Below are 21,561 nucleotides of genomic sequence, written 5' to 3'. Positions count from 1 at the left end.
TATTTTCTTGGTCCCACCTATCATGTTCAGCTATCTCACTCTTGGGTTCTTTCACTCTTCCATTATTGTAACCAGCTTTTCCCCTTGCTGTTACATAAAGTTTTACACTTTTAGCCCACTCTAGGTAGTTTAGACCATTTAAAGGGGTAATGGGCATGGGATACATCATGTTTTTACCTCCCATACTAGCTGTGCTACGGGTCGGTGTAATCCCCGATGAGGCTGAATCATAGTTTGCCATTGAGGGAGAGAGTCTACACTACAAGAACAAGAATCACAAGTGTACTAGACCAAATCCCACACAACTACACAACAACCACAATCAGAATACTAAACCCCCAAGAAATTTACTTCTGGAATGAGAGAAAAAAAAAGCTGCTGAAATCAACCCAGTAGTGGTTCAGCCATACAGCACATGCTTACTAACAGTCCAACATCTAAACGAAGGTGTCCAGCAACCAGCCGTTAGAATAGTATACTAGCAGTTCGACTACAGCACATGCTTACTAACAGTCCAGCATCTAAATGAAGGTGTAAAACTAAAAAATAAGGCCTTCACACCATTGGCCACAGAAAAAACACAAGAGCACATACCCTGTCCAGCACCTGTACGAAGGTGCAAACCCAGAAATTAATTTTCACAGCATCGAACAAAGAGAAGGGAGTCTTTACTGCATTGCCCTTCTTCTGCTAGGGTTTCCTTGGTGTTACGACCAAGGAAGAACCCAAAGGAAGTAGCTGCAAGTGGCCTGACCAGTCCAGTTAGGTTTCTCTGTCTTCCACGTCCAAGAAATCAACGAAAAAAGGAACTGAGAATAGCCCAGAATGATGCTAGGTTCAGATGAGAGAAACAGTTTTTTTTTACTCTCCAATGCAATTATGCAACTAGGCTTTTTTTTTCAGATGTTCTATCAGCTAATTATGCAATAATCACTAAGGTTTTCAGAACTAGGCCAAGGTTTAGCTGTAATTAGTTATTGTAAATTGTGTATTACTGTTAGTGCTGCCACATTGATTGTTTTCTTCCCATGGTTCTACTCCCTTTTTAGCTGTTGACATCTATTGTGCTCTTTGGTTCTTGAAGTTGGTAGTTGGTACTACACGGCATGGTAATTCAATCACTTTATTTGCAGTGTTTTTTTTATTTTTATTTTTTATTTCCATTCTTTAATGATTCATCCTAGGTATTGGACTTTGGGACTTTTGTTTAGCATGCTACTTGTTGGGATTTGGCTTGTTGGGAAGGGATGTTTCACTAAAAAGGGCCAACATATTCTGGGAAGCCAAAAAGCTTTGGGGCAGTTGGAAGGTCAAACCTGGAGAAAGCAAGAAGAGGGTATGACAAATGGCAGATCCTTTGCGCAGGTGGTGTCAGGGGAAAAAGACAAAAAGCTTCTACTGTCGAAAGGGAGAAGGCTGAACCAGCAATCTCAGATAGGGAAGGTTGCTGGTTCGACCATTAAAACAGGGGGGCGTGACTCTTTAAGTGGTCACGTGGGACAAAAAGAAGGGCCCATTCGAGTGGATCCCTATTATGGTGGGCCGTAGAAGGCTTTTCAAATAAAGGACTTAAAGTTGGGCTCCTATAGTCTTAAGCCCAAGGCCCATTATAAGACAGATGGGCCGAGGGACTTGTTAAGTAAGCACGTGACTGGGAGGAGGGATGAGCTGATAGACGAGATAAAGCGTCTATCTTCTTCAACCCCGAACCCTTCCTCTCGACCGAACAGTTCAGGCGCAAAAAAGTCTCAAGATTCGCAGTCTCGAGGCTCTCTACAGTGGGTCCCATCCAACCTGGCGAACCGTCTCTCACCAGATAGGTGCAACCCGAGATACATGAAGCCTAGTGATGAGAACAGAACAGGGCTTGAAGATTGGTTGAGTGAACAAAACAGTAACGATGATTCTAATAGAGACGAAACGCTAAGTCTGGGAAGTTTGTCTCCGAAAAGCAACAATGATCTTCTTGAAACAGAAAGTTTGCATATAGAGTTGTTCTTAGAGGAAGAGACTGAAGAGGCAGGTGGCGGGAAGACTAGGAATGGTGAAGAAATTGGTTCTAAAGCTGTGAAAACTCCTCCCTTCGTCGAGGGAGCTGACCCTGAGTCTAATGAATTATAGGATGTTGGTGGAGAGGGACAAGAATTGGCCGTGAGGATGGATGCGGGTATTCCAGTGTCGGAAACACAGAAAGGTTTTCCAAGTGGGTAAGTCGTCAGGAAGTGATTCTTTTACCACGTTTACTTCCCAACCTTGTCCAAAAAGGGGAAAGGCCTTAAAACCATGTGCCACCTGTCAGCAAGTCATTTTCAGTGATTCTAGTCCTACCCCCGTTCTATCAGGTATGGGTGTTAATTCTGTTTTAGGTACTGACTTGTTTGCTATGCTTGTAACAGATATCCCAGCTTCCCATCCAGGAGTTTCTGATGCAAGAGAGATGGTGATAGTGGAAGGAGGAGAGAGGGTGTTGGAAGGAAGTAGTAAGGGGAGGTGGATAGAATTTGGGAGTTGATCTGTACAATGATGGAGGAACAAAATAAAAAGGAAGGACTCGTAGAAAGATGCTGTAGCAAAAATAAGTGTGAGAAGGGTAAAATTCTTTCTCAAACATTGGCTGGAAAGGATGGAGAAATTGGGAAGGGGGGGAAAAGAGGAACAAATAAGAAAAAAAGATCTGAAGTGGAAAAGCTAATCTCAGACATCGAAGGGGATTTAGAATTCAGTGGTAGAGGGGATAGGAGGAAGGGCCTAAAATGAGGAGTATATGGCCTCTTATTGGGTCCTTTGCTATTTTGTATCGATGAAAATTATTAGCTGGAATGTAAGAGGGTTAGGGAGTGCAAGGAAGAGAAGGGCGATCAAAGACCTACTCCGAAGGGAAAAACCTGATATTGTGCTGCTACAAGAATCCAAACTGATGGAATTAGATGGGAGGTGGGTGAGGAGTTTTTGGAGGTCTAGAGGTTTAGGTTGGAGCTCGTCTCCTTCTTGGGGAGCCTCGGGGGGGATTGTAACACTATGGAGGGAGGATGTGGTGGAAGTAGTGGAAGAATTGATAGGCAGATTCTCAGTTTCCATTAAGTGCAAGAATGTAGAAAATGGGTGTGTATGGGTCTTAACCAATGTTTATGGCCCTAATTCCTATAGAGAGAGGAATGAGATGTGGGAGGAACTATATGCAATTAAGGGGCTATGGGATGGTCCTTGGTGCTTGGGCGGGGATTTTAACGTCATTAGATTCTTTGATGAAACCAGTAATCCCCAACAGGTAATCTCAACAAGCATGAGGAAATTTAATGGTTTTATTGAAGATTGTGAACTGAAGGAAATACCTCTGCTGCAAGCCAGTTACACTTGGTCCAACCTTTAGGAAACCCCTTTGTGCTCAAAGTTGGATAGGTTCCTTTTTAACCTTGCCTGGGAGAATAGTTTGGAAAACTTGGTTGCTAGGGCATTACCTAGGGTCACCTCCGATCACTGTCCTATCCAAATAGGAACTGAGTCTTTTCCTATAGGACCCAAACCTTTTAGATTCGAAAATATGTGGCTTACCCATCCAGATTTTGTGAAAAAAGTGAAGGAGTGGTGGGGTGAGGAGGAGAGGGGGGTAAGATGGAAGGGGATCAAGTTCCACAAGAAATTAAAAAGGTTGAGAGCCAAAATAAAAGAGTGGAATAGAGATCAGTTTGGTAGAATTGAGGAGCAAAAATTGGGCCTAATCTCTCGAATAGAGAATTTGGATGTAAAGGAATCTCACAATGGGCTGACCGAGGAGGACAGAGTGTTAAGGAGACATTTAAAAAAGGAGTTGGAAGAAGTGTTATTGAGGGAAGAAATCAGTTGGAGACAAAAATCTAGACACAAGTGGATTAAGGAAGGCGATGGGAACACTAGATTCTTCCATGATTTGGCCAATGGGAGACGAAGAAAGAATTTTGTGACCAAGCTAGAGATAGGAGAGGAGGTGATTACCAACCAGGATGACATAGCTAGAAAATTTGTGGACCACTTCAAGTCGATTTATATAAGGCCTTTGAGTGAGAGAACAGTCATGGAAAGGGTGGATTGGCCAAGGATTGATGAAGGAGTAGCAAGGTGGCTGGAAAGGGATTTCGAGGAAGAAGAGATTAAGAAAGTTGTCTTTCTAATGGATAGATCCAAGGCTCTGGGTCCAGATGGCTTTACAATGGGTTTTTATCAAGACTGTTGGGAGGTGTTGAAAGAGGATCTAGCTGAAGTCTTTAAGGAATTTGCAGACAATCACACTATAAGCTCTGGAATTAATGCCACCTTTTTGGCCTTGATACCTAAGAAGAATGATGCCAACCACCCAAAAGATTATAGGCCTATTAGTCTGGTGACAAGCATCTATAAAATTCTGGCTAAAGTGCTCTCATTGAGAATCAAAACAGTCCTCCCTACCATCATTAGTGAAACTCAGGGGGCTTTCATTCAAGGGCGACAAATAACAGATCAAATCTTAATTGCGAATGAGTGTGTGGAGGAAATGAAAAGGTCTAGTAGGAAAGGATTCATTTGTAAATTGGATCTTGAAAAGGCCTATGATTTGGTGGACTAGGAGTTTCTATTAGAGGTTATGCGGAATGGTGGTTTTGGGGACAAGTGGTGTAGTTGGATCTTTGGGTGTATCAGTACTTGTCACTACTCTATTCTGGTAAATGGTACGGTGAGGGATTTTTTTCCAGCTTGCAGGGGTGTCAGGCAAGGGGATCCACTTTCACCATTCATTTTTACCTTAGTAGCTGATGTGATTAGTAGGATCATTACTAAGGCTGACAGCGAAGATGCCATCAGGGGTTGGAGAATAGGGAGACACCAAGTCCCCGTCACCCACCTTCAGTTTGCAGACGACCTAATGATTTTTTGTGAAGGAGGTCTTAGTGAAAAGGTAGCAAACCTAAAGGAGCTAATAAAAGGATTTGAAAGTCTCTAATTTGAGAATAAATCTAGTAAAGAGTTGCGTAGTAGGTATAAATTTGGAGGTAGGGGAGGTCGAGGCTATTGCGGAGTGTCTTGAGTGTTCCACCTCTGCTTGGCCTATGTCATATTTAGGGCTTCCTTTAGGGGCAAATCCTAGGGAGAGTAGATTTTGGACCCCAGTGTTAGAAAAATTCCAGAAGAGATTAGTCTCTTGGAAGAGGAACTATATCTCTTTAGGAGGAAGAATTACCCTAATAAGATCTACCTTGGCTAACTTACCTACCTATTATTTGTCTGTCTTTAGGATGCCAGTTAGGGAAGCTAGGAAGCTGGAGAAGTTGATGAGAGACTTCTTATGGGAGCCGGGACAAGAGAAAAAGGATCACTTGGTTAATTGGGAAATTGTGTGCAAAAGTAAAGAAGAGGGGGGTTTGGGAATTGGGAGGGTAATTAGAAAGAATAGCTTTGTTAGGGAAATGGTTGTGGAGATGGCCTTTGGAAAGAGAGAGATTGTGGCATGAGGTGGTGGGAAGCATTCATGGGAGGTCAGAGAATGGATGGGATGCTGGTGTATCGAGGCAAGCTAACCTAGCAGCACCTTGGAAGGCTATTCACAACACCCTTCCTCAATTCCTCAATTTTATCAGGTATGAAGTTTGTTCTGGCAACTCTATCCTCTTTTTGGGAGGATATTTGGGTAGGAGACTCACCGTTAAAGTATTTGTTCCCCTCGCTTTTTTCTATTTCTTTGTACAAAAAAGAGGTGGTCTCAAAATTTGTCTCACCCTTGGGAACACCCTTAGATCCTACTTGGGATTTTGGTTTTCGTAGAGGACTTAGGGATGCTGAATTTGAGTCTCTTTCTTTTTTGCTTGGGTGTCTTAATCAGGTTTGTTTGGATCCCTCCAAGCCAGATAAGAGGGTTTGGACTCCTAGACCCAATGGAACCTTCACTTGTGCTTCTTTTTTTAAGTCCATCTCTCAACTTTCTACTCACCAACCCTTTCCGTCAAAAGAAATTTGGTGTAGGCTAGCCCCCCAAAAAATTATGGCTTTTTGTTGGGAAGTTTTCCATGGGAAAGTAAACACTTTAGACAACCTACAAAAGAGAAGACCTTTTCTCTGTATTTCTCCTAATTGGTGTATCCTCTGTAGAGCTTACGGTGAGGATTGTTACCATCTATTAGTATCTTGTCCCTTTTCTGCAGACCTTTGGGTTGGCTACTTTCGTTGTTTGGGGGTAGTTGGAGTCTACCAGCAAAAGTTCACATGCTCTTCAACCATTCTACCTTTTATTAGCCTACAAAAAAGGGAGAATTATGTGGAGATGTGCTCGTGCTGCCTTGACTTGGACTCTTTGGGAAGAAAGGAATCTCAGAATTTTTCAAGATAAGGAAAGGAACAGCCAAGATTTGAAAGACTGTGTGTTAAACAGGGCAATACATTGGTTGAAGACCTTGGAAATCTTTTGTCAATTCTCCTTTAATGACATTTGGAGAAATTGGTTAGCAGTAGCAAGGTGCTCATCTTTAAAGGCCAAATCAATTACAAGCTGGTCTCCTCCACCCGAAGGCTCAATTAAGTTGAACTTTGTTGGAAGCAGCATGGGTAATCCAGGATTATCCGGAATGGGGGGTGCTTTGAGAAATGAGAAGGGAGAGATTTTGTTGCTCTACTCAGGTCCTTTGGGAATTGGGAATTTCATCAGGGCAGAACTTTTAGCTGCTGTACAAGGGGTCCAATTTGCAAACCAGCCGGGGGTACAACAACTAATAATCGAGGGGGATTCCAAAGTGGTGGTGGGTTGGTTGAAAAATTCTGAAGAGGTTATGTGGCAATACAAGAATGAAATGAAGAAATTTAGTTGGTTGACAAGGAATATGTTGGTCACTGTACAGTGGGTGGGGAGATCAGCAAATACCTTGTCAGATGTGTTAGCTAAGCAAGGGGTAAATAGGGAAGAATTATTTTGGGCTCAATTGTGATTCTTGTTTTTCTTTCCTAGTTTACTTGTAAGTTTCAAGGAGGGGCTGCAGCTCGCGCCTCTCACTGGGATGATGTATGAACTCACTCTAATTTGCTTCTGAATCAATAAACTTACTATTATTCATAAAAGAAAAGGGATTTTATGTCTGACAAAGCACCTGTTTTTAGGTGTCCATGCCACATGACATAAAAACACATAAATGCTTTGGGATGTGCCTATTGCTTAACCTTGTCAGCTCATTGTCTGATGTTTGGTGTTCTGTAGGGTACAACAGGAATCAGCAGATGGTGCTGAAAGAAACCGTTTTCTTGTTAATTATGTGGATTATGCTTTTGATGACTTTGGGGGTAGACAGCCACCAGTTTATCCTGGCTTATCCACGGTCTGGGGCAGCTTGGCTCGCAGCAAGGTATATGTGTTGCCTCTGATTTTGTTCATTTTTATGGAATACTACACATTTGTTTGTGTGTAAGCTTATGAACTATTATTTCCTTGCCATTTTATTTTCTGTATTCTTGTAACTTTGTAGTGGAAGTTTTTAAAATCTTTGTGAGAGAGTAATTGAGACTCATGTCCCAATGTGTATGGTACTTGTCTTATAATATGGATGCTGGATGCAACACTGCTGAAAACTCTAAAATGTATTCCGTTTGTGAATGTTTTGGGAATTGTATTCAATATACTTTAATACTGAAATTATAAATTATAAGTTTTGTCTTGTCATATTTGTATAGCTACAAGTCAACTAAAATATGTATGTGGTTCAACTCATGGCCGACTGGCCAGATTCTGCTAACTTCTTGTCCTAAAAGTAGGGCTGCAAATGGTATCCGATTGTCCATTATTCGAATTTGAATTGGATTCTATTAAGGGTGATCCAAATTTGACCTGTTTATTTAATTGGATCAAATATCCATCCACTCCTATCTGATCCGATATAATCAGATTCGATATACACACACACACACTTAAAATTTATAGTATATCTATAAGTACTGTTAGTTTGAATGTTTTATTTTCTCTAAATTGTCATTGGCTCATTTTTAGTTTATCTTATTTATACTATTTAATATTCTGATCATTTTGAGATACTTAGTTTATGGTCTAGATCTTATTAAAACATAGTTGAAATTAAGTAAGGGTAGTTCTGTTCAATTTTTCTTTATTGGTTTGAAATTTCCCTTGCATTTATGAATTATGCATGTTTCTTATGCTTTGCAGGCTAAAGGTTACCGTGTTGGGCCAGTTTATGATGATGTGTTAGCAATGGCTTGGTTTTTTCTAGAATTAATAGTGAAGTCAATGGCGCTAGAGCAGACTCGTCTATTCTATCATAGTCTTCCTTTAGGTAGTTTCTATAATCTGCTATAGGGCTTTGATATATCAATCAACCGGTTCATCTAATACAATTATATTAGATTGCATATATTGTAAAAACATGCTTTTAGCAGTATTTTTGTTATAGCTGTATTTGTTATATTTGTTTATGACAAGTCAACTCATTAATACTGTTTTCTTTAAATATATATGCACTGTCTGATCCAAACATTCTCTTTGAATTAAGCTTTTTGTGCCATTTTTCTATTGTCTAACTTGATTTTCTGAACTTTGCAGTTAATGCCTTTATTTATATGTGATTTTAATTATTGCATCTGGTGCTTGCATAAAATTTGGAGAGTGCATTATGGTTGTCTATAATTGTTGATAGAACTCAACTGACTGGGTTGTCTTCATTTTGGGGACACTTACAAGATGGCATATGAAAGGTTTGATCTGTTGTAATTGCATAGCCTTATCAAGAAGTTTGAAACATTAGTGACTACATTGAATGGATTGGGGTGACAGTCATAACTATTTGTATTACTTATGGCTTGCTGTGGAGACACAAAAGTTGACTCTCCTTTAGGGTCTGAGTTACTATTTTGTTGAGAGAGAAGTTTCTATCTCACCTTACAAGGTCTTTTGATTTGTTATCCACTCCTTGAGGCAGGGGATTCATGAAGATGGCTCACATGGGCTCTACAACATGCAATTTGTTAAGAAAAATTTCTAGCTTCTATTATGAATTACTTGTTTGGCAGAAAGAGGTGTTAATTGCATGGGGTTGTAAGGTGTGCCCTACTGTGTTTGGCTGTTGGTTATTGATGTGTATTTTTAGTGGAGAAGCTGGAAATGGCCACTTCTACTTTCATTGTAAGGAGAGATCAATGGGCTGAGTTGATTTTTTTTCTTAATAAAACTATTTGACCTGTTAGTGTAAAGATACATGTAAAACATTGACCGACATGTCATTAACTTAAGGAAAAAAAGGTTTAGAGGTATGTTCTGTTCTTATAAGATCAATCCCAAAAAAATAAATCTGACTGTTTGAAGTGCTATTGAGATTTAAAGATGCTTAGATATTATAAAGGTAAAGTAATATTGTAGTTTGGGAATTTCTTTATACCATTCCTTTTTTTTTTCTCTACATGATAGGGTATTCCTGTTAAGTGATGGCTTTATTGGACCTTGTAATTCTGTTCTTCAAGATTATGTTATCTATTTGTTTATTTCTGTCACGGGTGAAAAGCATCAATTTGCCATTTTGTTGCTGTCTAAACTTGGTGATGTTCCACCGAAAAAAACTTGGTGATGCAATTTCCAATCTTTTTTCTTTTATGGGTACTCGTGTATTTTAAGAAATAAATGTCTAGTTTTGTGAACATCTTCTGTTTGTGTAATAGGTGAAGATGTTCCACCATTACAATTGAAGGAAGGTGTATTCAGATGCATCATGCAGCTGTATGACTGCCTACTTACAGAGGTGCATGAACGCTGCAAGAAGGGGTTAAGCTTGGCAAAACGTTTGAATAGCAGCTTGGCCTTCTTTTGTTATGATCTTTTGTCTGTTGTTGAGCCTAGACAGGTTTTCGAGCTGGTGTGTATGCTTTTACTTGAAAAGTTCTATTTATTTATTTATTTGTTGATTGGTTAAAGTGTTCTTCATTTTTCTTTTGGTTGCTATACAGAATTTGGTTACCAAAAAAAAAATTCTATCCACAAGCTGGAAGTTTCTCTTAGGTCTAGTTCCTGTAAAACTTGTATTTACATGGTTTGTAAGTTTTGTAGGACCTATAACATGAAGTAGAATTGCAACATAGGTTTATGTGATATGGCTACTTGGTATGGGCTTGAGAATCCAGTCTGATTGAAATTGCATCAAATAACAAAAGGGTTCCTGGAAATCAAACAAAGGGGTCAATTGGGAAAAGGAATTCCTTCTAAGTGATAATTTGGAGTCATGGTTTAGAATGTTTGAATACTGTCCTGAAATTTGGTATCAGAAAGTATGAAATCAAAGTTGCCAGCTAAGTCACTGTGGGTGTCACTCAGTGGGAAAACCTAAAAAGAAACATTGATTTGCTATCATATTTCTTTTCTGGAGACTTGTCTTTTCTCTTATTTTTCCTTTTTACTGCAGTTATTAAATATTATTTAGCTGTGACTTTTCTTTGTTGTAGCTGTTGCAGTCTTTTCATCTTTTTTTATATAATCTTTTTGAAAATTTCAGATTTGACAGGTTCTAGTTAGATACTGCAGAAGCAGAACCATTTCCCTTCCTCTTGTTTTTTCCTTTCATTTCTCATAAAATGAAATGTTTTTGTTTTTTTCACAGGTATCATTGTACATGGACAAATTCTCTGGGGTTTGTCAATCTGTTTTGCATGACTGCAAACTTACATACTTGCAGATATTATGTGATCATGATCTTTTCGTGGAAATGCCAGGGAGGGATCCTTCTGATAGGTACCTGTTTAATAAAATTTGTTGTTTGGTCAGTGTCATTTTCTTCCTTTAAGCAATTTTTGATCGATGACCCAGTACTCTCGCATCCTTTTATTAGAAACAAAATGTATTTTGTTAAATCAAATGAAAGGAATGATGTCAAGAAATGTCATGGTTTATCACTTCATCCGATTATCACTAAAAAACATGCTTGGAGGAAAGATTGACTGTTTGACATGGTAACATTGCCTTCTATTGTGCCTTTTACAGTCTTCAATGCTGGTGATGCTCCTTGGCATTACTTGCTAGTATTGTTCATTATAGCGAGGACTAATATGAGAAAGAAGTCATGTAGTACAATATTACCAAACCCTCCACTGTGTTAATGTTTGGCCAATAATTGAAGGGCAAGGTGCTATTATGGCAGAAAGACCTATCTCCATTATTGAGGTGCCACGTTCACCAAAACCAATCTAATTCCATAGAAACGCTTCCACTTTCATGGAAACCAAAATGAAAAGTTCCTGGTTGCTATATATCTGAATACTTGTATAACAATAAAAAAATTGAGTATGTTGGAAACTTCCAACTTTTAGTGTAAACTGTGTACAATGTCCAGCTGTATTTTTTTTCATGGATCTTCATTTTTCTTAATACAAAAGATTTTTATTAAAAATAAAGAAAAATGAGATTTTTCTTCCTCTTCTTCCTCTTCCTTCTTCCTCCTCATCCCCCCCTCCTCTTAAGGAGGCATAAGCCTCCTTGTGTTTGGCAGGCTTGCGCCTCTTATGTTCTGAACTACGCCTCACGCCTCTAGGTAGTGGAACGCCTCGTGTCACACCTCCGCGTTTTAAAACATTGATACAATCAGCCCCTGTTGCAGTTGTATCCTTATTTACAGCAATCTTGAACAGATCAGGAAATAAGATCTCTAGTAGGCCATCCCCGCACCAGTAGTCTTTCCAAAAATGCACTCTGTGTCCCTTACCCACTTCATATTTTATACCCTTAATAAACTGTGAATGGATTTTCTGAATTGCCTTCCAAATTGAACATCTATAGGAGGACCGTACATCTTCATTCTCCCACTCCCTGCTACTGGAGCCATACTTGGATGCAACTAGCCTTCTCTACAGACTATTTGGTTGTTCATTGAACCTCCATAACCACTTCTCTAACAAGGCAGCTTTGACATCCTTTACTGATCTGATCCCTAGGTCCCCATTTTCCCTGTAACTGCAGATTTTATTCCAGTTCACCAAATGACATTTTGCTTCCTCCTCCACAGATAATCTCACATCTTTTCTAACACCGCAGCTGTTCTTTCCGGAGTTGGGAACAAAGACATGTACTTAACAGGAAGAGAAGACAAGACACTTTTGATTAAAGTGAATTTACCTCTTTTTATTAAGATTATAGGCAATTAATAGTGAAAAATGGTTGCTGCTTGCTATGGAACCTAGGGAATTATCCTAGGATTCATGGTTTTTATTCAAAAGGATCCTATTGCCTGGCCTCACCTTGGTGCCTTGAAAACTATCATGAATTGAGGTTGACTGTTATATCCACAGCAAATTAGATTATAGTAATCAAAACATGAAAACATGATAAAAACTCTAGAAAAATCCATTAACAAAAAAAGACATTTTATAAAAAATAAAAGAACATATTTTCATTAATACTTAAGAGACCATCTGTTTTTTTCTCTATTTTCTAAATCAATGGCTATTTTATCAAAACCACTGTATATTTGTTCACATCTTTAGCAAGGCACTTACTTATTTCCTTTCCACCAAACTTCCTTTTCACACTCCCTAGATTGAATCAAATCACTGTTGGTTATTTGGGCTGAATATGTGAATTGCTAAATGAGTGGTCTCTTGCAGGAACTACCTTTCATCTGTTCTAATACAGGAGCTTTTCCTTACATGGGATCATGATGATTTATCTCTGCGATCCAAAGTGAGTTGTTTACTTATTACATATCATATTTTTGTTTTTTGGCAATTCTATCGCTTTGGTTCTTTCTTTAAAAGATCAAATGGCCTAATATAATGCTTTCTCTTTGATACCTGCAGGCGGCTCGAATCTTGGTTGTGCTTACGTGCAAGCATGAGTTTGATGTTCGATACCAAAAGCCTGAAGATAAATTATACATTGCCCAGTTGTATTTTCCACTTATAGGACAGGTGCATATCATTGTTAAAATCTGTTTTTCTGCATTTTGATGTTTCTACATTAATTAATTTTGCTTGATTTGCAAAGTTTGTGGTTCTAGAAGGGGTTCTTTGAAACTCAAGAAGTTCTGGAGTAGTGGAGTATGGGGTGTGTTCTGTAATTGGGAAGTTCTTTGTTTTTTTATTTTTTATTTTTTTGATATGCGACAGATAAATTTCATTTAAGAGAAACCACTGCAAAAACAGTGGATTTAAGTACAATACAAGAGGAAAGAGCACATCCAAACCAGCTTCAAAAAGGAAAAAAAAACAAGATCTCTATTAAGCACAACCACATGGCAAAAACAGAGAAAACCTCAAAAGAGATACAAATGTTACAAGTTTGCTCCTGGTCGTGGACAACCCCAATCCAGTAGACTCTTTTGTACCCCAGCGTTGGCTGAGGAGTCAGCGAGGCCATTAGCACTTCTAGATACCCACTTGAATTAGCTATTCAATAAGGATCCCAAGTGTTATGCCTGCCTTACCAATGGTCTAACTTTCCAAGGGACCAAATCCTGCTTCTTCGGCCAACGTATTAAAGTTTGACAATCACTTTCCACCTCCACATATTTTAGGATCGTTAATTTCATCAATTTCAATCCCTAAATTAAGGCATTCAGTTCAGCTGTTTAAGAATTGCCAAAACCGCTAGGCCCAGAAAAGCTTAGTAGGATACATCTATTGTGATCTCTGACCACATCCCCAATACCTGAATTACCTGGGTTTCCAAGGCTGCACCAATCAAAATTCAACTTGAGTTTATCTATTGCTGGAACACACCAACTGACTAACCTCATTGGTTTACTGACCTGAAAATCAGCAACTGTTTTCCATTCCCTTAACATATCATTTAAGGACACACCTTTGAACTCTTTACATACCATGGTCCAGTGGGCAGTTCTGGTCATGGTTAGTTCAATTAACTCCTCCACCCTCCTATCCTTTTCCTCAAATTTCCTGGTGTTCCTTTCTTGCCAAATACTCCTAAGTACAGAACCTCTAACGCATTGCCATAAAACCTTGTCTCTTTGTGCAGCATGTTAACCCAGTTTGTGCTAAACAGCTCTTTGACTTCTGCTGAAGGCACCCATACATTCCCCAAGAGAGAGAAAAAATGAGCCCACAGTTCGGTTGTAAAAGTACAATGCAATAAGAGGTGGTTAGTAGTTTCCCCTTTTCTGAAACAAAGGACACAAATATGAGGTGACTCTAATTGGGAAGGAAATATCCTACTTTTACATTCTGGGCCAGCTGGTTCTGGTAACTCTACTTGGACTATGAATGGGCAGTACTACATGGATTAAGGATGTCAAAATCACTGCTCTACAAAGATATATTGATTGAAGGGGATTCACATGTAATGATAGGGTAGCTAAGAAGAAACAGCATTACGTCATGAGATGCCGGCACACCATAAGCGAAACCATTCAGAAACAAATGAATTTGAGGACAGTTAAATGGTGGAGTCTGTAATCAGACCTAGAATAAAATTAAATAGGGCAGAAAACAAGGTAGAAACAGTTCAGGTTTAAGCAGAAATAGAAGAGAAGAGAATGGAGAGAAAAAACTAGGGCTAAGATGTTAGGGTGGCTAAGAAGAAAACAAGGTAGAAACAGTTCAGGTTTAAGCAGGAGAGGTTGAACATTACTGATCTCAATTCCTGCACTCTTTTATTATTATCATAATGGAAGATGAAATTACAAGACTACCCTTCCTTAAATAATAAAAGAAATAAGAAATATAACTAGAGAGAGACAGCTGCCACATAGATAAATAGAGAGAAAACAGCTTCTAACACTCCCCCTCAAGTTGGAGCATAAATGCCATAATGTTCCAACTTGCTGCAAATATGATTCCTTCGTGCATGGCATAAGCCTTTGGCTAGATGATCTCCTGTAATTTCATCTTTGGAATTTCTATTTTCTTACTCATTTGTTATATGATACATTTGGAAGCTTCAAAAGTCTTTGTTTGTTGTTCAACCATGCATCTATTTATGTTTGCGTTCTTTTAGCCACGAGTGTTTCATCTTATAATCCTCCTAAGTTGGTAATGCTTTATATATGCAGATCCTAGATGAAATGCCTGTTTTTTACAACCTGAATGCGGTTGAAAAGCGTGAGGTCTTAATAGTTGTTATGCAAATTCTGCGCAATTTGGACAATGCATCACTTGTCAAGGCCTGGCAACAAAGTGTTGCTCGAACCAGATTATTCTTCAAACTCCTAGAGGAGTGTCTTGTTCTTTTTGAGGTTTGTATCTCAGGGAAATTCTCTTTTCTTTCTGATATGTTAGCTAATGGGCACTGTAATAAAACTCTTTACATGAAAGTTGTTATTCTTTTAAGTTGGTTGAATATGAGACAATATGGTCTATCCTGGTCGATATGTTTTTTTTTTTTTTTTATGATAATTCATAAACTGATTTAGAATTGTAATTTCATACAACATCCCATGGAGAGGCACAAACTGCAGCCTCTCCCAATAGCCATAGTTTTCAAGGCGCCAAGGTGAGGCTAGGCGACACCCCCTTGTTGCCTAGTTGCCTAGGCATCACCTAGGCTATGGATTTTTTCAAGCAAAAATATGTATTCTAGGGCTGAAAACTGTGGCCCCTATTTCTGTTATAGGAAAAGACAAAAAGAAAAGGTGGAAGAAGAAAATTGGTATATAGTATAGACACACAAAATTAGTAAAGAAAAAGAAGTAAGTGTGTTGGTTAGACAACATTTTAAGTTCTTCCTTACTTATTGGTTCCGGTTTTGATGTCTTTTAGGGTTCAATACAGCATTTAGCAATGTTTGTGTTGATTAAACCCTAACAAATAAGAAATAATAAAAAGAAATTAGTATATTTACACACAAAATGAATATTTTAGTTTAAAAATGTCTATTTTAAAATTATAACCTCAAAAAATTAAGAATATAAAAGTTTTGTCTAACACACTATAGTAAACTACTTGGCGATTAGGTGAGGCGAGCCTCCAAGGGCGCCTTGTTGCCTTGACAACTATGCCAATAGCTCACAAGTAAACTAGTAATAAAGTACATAAATCACAGCTGAGCCCAAAACAATTCTTCCCTATTTACCCCTTGTTTGGGTAACACACCAGCCAAAGCATTTGCTGATCTCCCCATCCACTGTATAGAAACCAACATATTCCTTGTCAACCTATTAAATTTCTTAATTTCATTCTTGTAGCACCACAGTATCCTTGGGGGTTTTCAGCCAGCCCACCACAACTTGGAATCCCCTTCATTGATTAAATGCTCTACCCCCAATTGGTTTGCAAATTGCACCCCTTGTACAGCAGTAAAAGCTCTGCCCTAGCAGAATCTCCAACTCCTAAAGGACCCGAGTAGAGCAGTACCACCTCTCCCAACCCATTCCTCAGAACACCCCCATCCCAGATATCCCTGGATTGCCCGAGCTACTTCCATTGAAGTTCAGCTTTAAAGAGCCTTCAGATGGGGGAGACCATCTTGTAACTGTCTTATTCTTAATGGAAGAACACCTCGTTACTGCTGCCCAGTTTCTCCAAAGGTCATCATCATATGAGAATTGATGAAAAATTTCCAAAGTCTACAGCAACATAATCCTGGTTGATATGTTATGGAACGCCTTTTTGTTCTTTCTAGTTGCTATTTTGGTAAATCTCCCTAGAGAGTGAAAAATGTGTACCACTGATTATTGCATCATTTTAACCACTTTATACTGCCAGTGTTATACATATATTACAATGTCTACATTTGCAAGAATGCATTCTTTTCTGATAAAATCATAAATCATCATCATCATCATGATGGAACCCAGGAATAGCTCCAATAGGTGATAAAATGAGAAAAAGTAGACTGAGGTGATTTAGTCGCATGCATAGAATCTGTATCACCTGTTAGAAGAAGTGATCTGTTACAAGTTGAAGGAGATAGAAGAGATAGGGGCAGACTGAAAAGGACTTGGGTGGTGGTGATATGAAATGATTTAAGTGCCCATAAATTGATGATGGATATGGCACTGACTGAACAGAACGGAATGGCTAAACAGGATTCATGTAGCTGACCACATATGGTTGGGACAAGGCTTAGATGATGATGTTACTCATTAAATAACTCTATTTTTTATTGGCAATGGAATCACTTTAAAAGATGAGAGGAAAGACTTTACTTTCCAGAAGACTTCAGAGAGATGGAGATGGAGATAACAAACAACCAAAGACTGACAAACTATTTCAAACCTATTCCTGGGCCTGGCAATCCCTGTTCTGTTTTGAAGTGGTGTATATATTCTGTAACAGGATAAAGTTATAGCACAGAAGATGCGGAAATACTGACATATAGCATGGATAAATGCATGCAAAAACACTTGGGATGAACAACTCAACCCCCAAGGAGGATATGGGTGGAAATGTTACACCCAAAATTGATGGGTAGGGACAATCCTCAAGACAACTCTCTCTTCCAAACATCTCTTCTGGTTAACAGACCAGGTAATTGGTTAACTGATCTTTGGACCAAATGGAATGAGATGTTCCCTCTAGATGCCAAATGTCTAACTTGTTTAAGATCATGCTGAAGGTCCTGAGGTTATCCTTCTTCATCTTCATTGATGTTATCGCTACTTGAGAGTACCCTACACTTAAAGGGAGCATGCAGGTGTGAGATATCTTCCTCATGGCTTGCAAAGGCACCTCCCTAAACTCAAGGTGCCAACCAGCTGGTTGGTAAGGTCTCCTGCTGGTTGTAGCGGAGACTTGGGAACGAATCCTGCCTGCACCTAGGTTGGGGGATGGGCTACCCCCCGTTGTGTAGCCCTTCAGAACATATCTTAAAAAGGCACCTCCCTAAACGTTAAGGTCCTGCTTCCCCCAAGAGCAGCTATCAAAATTTAGCCACTAATATATATTTTTTTACTTCTTTCTTATGCCTGTGTAAAGAACAGAAGGCAACAAACGGAAATCTGTCACTAGATCATCAATGGAGAATCTCACTAAACTGCTCTGTAATGAGGATGCAGTATGCCCTAACAGTGATAATTAACGTTTTGGAAATTGTAATCATATTGTAAATCATAAAGAAGGTTGAATTGGATCTTATTATACTTATTAGGGAAATTGTCTTAAACTCATCAAGACTTTTCATCATTTCTCTTAAACTTACCATAACTTTTCAAAACGTCCAGGGAACCCCATATCAATAAGTTGACGTTAAATAGATTAATGGATGTGGGTAGATTACTGTTTTACCCTTTGTTCTGTTGTAAATGGAAAATAAATCTAAACTTTGATAAAAAAAACAACAAAAATATATCTTAAATACTTCAGTCTAAAAATGTTTCTGCCCATTTTATATATTTAAGTAAAAGGGGAGCTTCAAATAAAAAAAGAACGCTTTTGATTCAAATCAAACTCATCTGATGCTCCATATCTACTTGCACAGCACAACTGCCACTATATCCCTTTTAATTTAAAATGCAACAAGAACTGAAATCAAGAAAAGATCTGTGGTCAAGAAGAGGACATGTGGCTCTGTAGGACCCAACATCGACTTGTATCAGATGTTTGGTTAGAACAAAGGTGTATTGAATAAAAGTTAGGCTGACATAAAAATATTTTTAATAAGGCTGATATGCCATTCAGGGGCATTTTGATCATAAAAATTGCATTTATTCTGGCATTGACAAATTCTGTCAATGAACACTAGCGGTGCTCTAACGGGTGGTGAGTTTTGGAAAACAAAAAGTCACTGACATGGGTTGCCTGGAAGTTTTGAAAAGTTATAGTGAGTTTAAGAGAAATGCGGAAAAGTCATGGTGAGTTTTAGACAATTTCCCTACTTATTAAGATCATTTCTGTTTTTATAAATTTGTCAGAAAATAAAACATATACATATATGTATATATTTAAAACTTGTATACAAAGAAATGATTTACCCCATTTTTAATCCATTTCTACCATCTCTATACCCAATATGACAGAGTTTACCACTTTGTACACTAGAAGCATAAGATGATATATTTAACACTCATAGTGCAAGGAAAAAAATTGAATTCTTAGAGACATTAATTGTGTTTATCTTCAGTATCAATCTCACAATGAAGAGTGAGAAAACGTTATCCTGAATGCCCAACAAAGTACGGGGGATTAATAGGTGATGTATGGTCTTGCTACTAGCTCCGCAAATAGAGCATATCTATGGTGAAATGGACCAATTAGTCCCTTGATTGAATCATATCATTAGTATTGTTATTCAAGTGTATATTGCCTTCTGCAAAATTCTCTTGTTTTTTATGGAGTTGAACCTAGCCATTAAGCCTTTCCTAGAAAGGATGAGGAGAAGCTGAAGGACAAAGGGCTTCAACAAATGAAGATCATGAAAATGGTAAAGGCTTACAATATCAGATAAAAAAGGATTCTTTCATTGATTCACGTTTTTAGCCACTGGAGAATTGCAGTTTAAGTGGAGGCCCTCTTCCATGTGAAGTATAAGCATCCTTAGGCATGAAGAGTGGGCAATTTCTTTTGTATCTCGTACTGATCATGAATGTTATATATTCGCTGTTCATCCTGAAAGTATTTTAGTTTTGCCATTGTTTTTGGTCTTCTGGTTGTTATCTGCATCCTGATGTTCCACCATATGTTCTACAGCACAAAAAACCAAATGACAGCACACTACTGGGGTGTAGTTCTCGTAGCCCTGACAGAGAAGGACCCGTTTCCCCAAAGTACTCTGATAAGCTCTCACCTGCAATCAACAACTATCTTTCTGAGGCATCTCGACAAGAAGTTAGAGTATGATTACCTTTTTTTATTTTCAATTGTTCTTCTGAAACCATCTGCAGTTACTGTTGGGTGCATCTATTCCATTATTCATGATACTTGCTTATAATTGGGTTTTCACTTCTGTTCTTGCTTCCAGTCCTTCAGTATATCTTATTGGTGTGTGAGTGTGTCTTAGCAATTAAGTGAAACAATATTTTTGGATGGCATAAGCCTTGAGGTGTTCTTAGGATGTTTTGACACTCATATTTGACGTGCAGGTGGCACATAGATTTATCCTCAAACCACGAGGTGTTTACAATGCAAACATCTCTAGATGAGGCATATGCATGAAATACATGCATATCTGATGTATGCACTTAAAATGAAAAATTAATGCACCAATATTTCAATTAAAAAATATATATCTTTTTAGGGTAAAATATAAAAACCTCCCCTGAGGATTCTGACCCTAGATGGAAAATGTACAACTGATGCATTAATTTGTTCAAAATACCCATCCTACTCTTTGCACATATGATTTTGCATACAATTTTACTAAAATAACCCTGACTTTAACTTGAAATAACCCATTTGCCATCCTCTTTCTTCTTTTTCAATCTCCTACTCCTGAAATGCCATCAAGTCAAGAAGAGGGGTAGTGTCAAGACACCGATCAAGCACAAATAATTTTCTATACCCAGTACAGAGGATGCAAGTTCTGTTCTTATTATTCGAAAACTCCTTTGTTTCAGCTGCAAACGACCCAATGCGGGCGATCTCTGGATTCCAGAAATACCTGCAAATCAACAGAGCCCATCTGAACCCTGATTCCTCCCTAGCCCTAGAATATCAAACCATAGAGTTCATCAAAGGGAAACCTGTGATTGTCGTCAAATGGCCTGGTAAAAATGTGGACCGTCCTTCAAATCTCCTGAACTTACACGCTGATGTTGTTCCCGTTGAGGTTCAGAAATGGACTCACCCCCGTTTTAATGCCCGCCTCAACCAAGCTGGCAATATGGACTGAAATGTATTGGCATGCAGTACCTTGAGGCCATCTGCAGATTGAAGGATTCTGGATTGCATCGCCAAGAATAACGATGAATTTCCTTTTCTAAAGCAGACATGCCAAGTGAATTTCGTTTTTTCCCTCTTCATTTCTTGATATTAATTTAAATATTCTATTACACTAGTTATTATCACTTTGATATTTTACAGAAGGTAAAATTTTGTGGCACCAATTGTCATTATCATCGTCTTGACCAGACTGGGTGAGCAACTCTTCCTCAACCAGAAATGAGTAATAGATTTGTACCAAAAGCAAGAAAAGAAGAGAAAAGAAAAAAAGAAAATATAGACCAGGGCATTACACAAAAAAACACATAGCCATCTGGAAGTTGTCCTTGCCTAACCAAAAATTCCAAATAAGGGATTCTAACCATTTCAAAGTTGAAGCATTAACATCATTCTGATATAATAGTTACAAATCAAAGAACTCCATTTGGGTTCATTGAACGGCTAATCGCCTACATGCTTTAATCCTGCAATACCTGTTCCTGGAAGTGATCCTCGAACAATAAATGACAGAAATTGAAAACAAAATTAGACTTGGCACTTGGGGAAGGATGGAGCATAAGAGGTAACAGGTATGATAAGAAATGATGCATATGAAACTAGGTTAAGAACTTAAAATTTCCCACTCATTTATGAACCAGAATGTAGCAAGTATTGCTTTCCTTTCTTTTTTGTTTCTGTTCTATCAGCCTCTAGAGGTCTTCAGCCAATGGCTTGTGACTGGGGAGCCAGAATGGGCTGAATGGTGCTCAACCTATAGAGCATGCAACGCACTAACAGAGCTGAAGAATACTTCAATTGGTGGGAATGGCATTTTCA

At 38.5% G+C, this 21,561-nt stretch overlaps 1 protein-coding gene across 3 annotated transcripts in view; it reads left to right on the top strand.

The window, feature by feature from the left end:
• Nucleotides 1-21,561, top strand: part of SPK1 (guanyl-nucleotide exchange factor) — an 80,617-nt gene that overhangs the window by 53,715 nt on the left and 5,341 nt on the right. For all 3 annotated transcript variants that reach the window (XM_088902660.1, XM_010280323.3, XM_010280322.3), the window contains 8 exons: nt 7,193-7,337; nt 8,150-8,276; nt 9,652-9,845; nt 10,584-10,714; nt 12,580-12,655; nt 12,772-12,882; nt 14,982-15,164; nt 19,555-19,698. In XM_088902660.1, coding sequence (XP_088758786.1) covers nt 7,193-7,337; nt 8,150-8,276; nt 9,652-9,845; nt 10,584-10,714; nt 12,580-12,655; nt 12,772-12,882; nt 14,982-15,164; nt 19,555-19,698 — 1,111 coding nt within the window. The remainder of the gene's footprint in view (nt 1-7,192; nt 7,338-8,149; nt 8,277-9,651; nt 9,846-10,583; nt 10,715-12,579; nt 12,656-12,771; nt 12,883-14,981; nt 15,165-19,554; nt 19,699-21,561) is intronic.

This window comes from Nelumbo nucifera, chromosome 1, assembly GCF_055504915.1.
Source record: "Nelumbo nucifera cultivar China Antique chromosome 1, China Antique-T2T, whole genome shotgun sequence".
Taxonomy (NCBI): Eukaryota; Viridiplantae; Streptophyta; class Magnoliopsida; order Proteales; family Nelumbonaceae; genus Nelumbo; species Nelumbo nucifera.
Note: the sequence above shows the minus strand (reverse complement) of the source record. Positions and strands in the feature narration are given on the sequence as shown.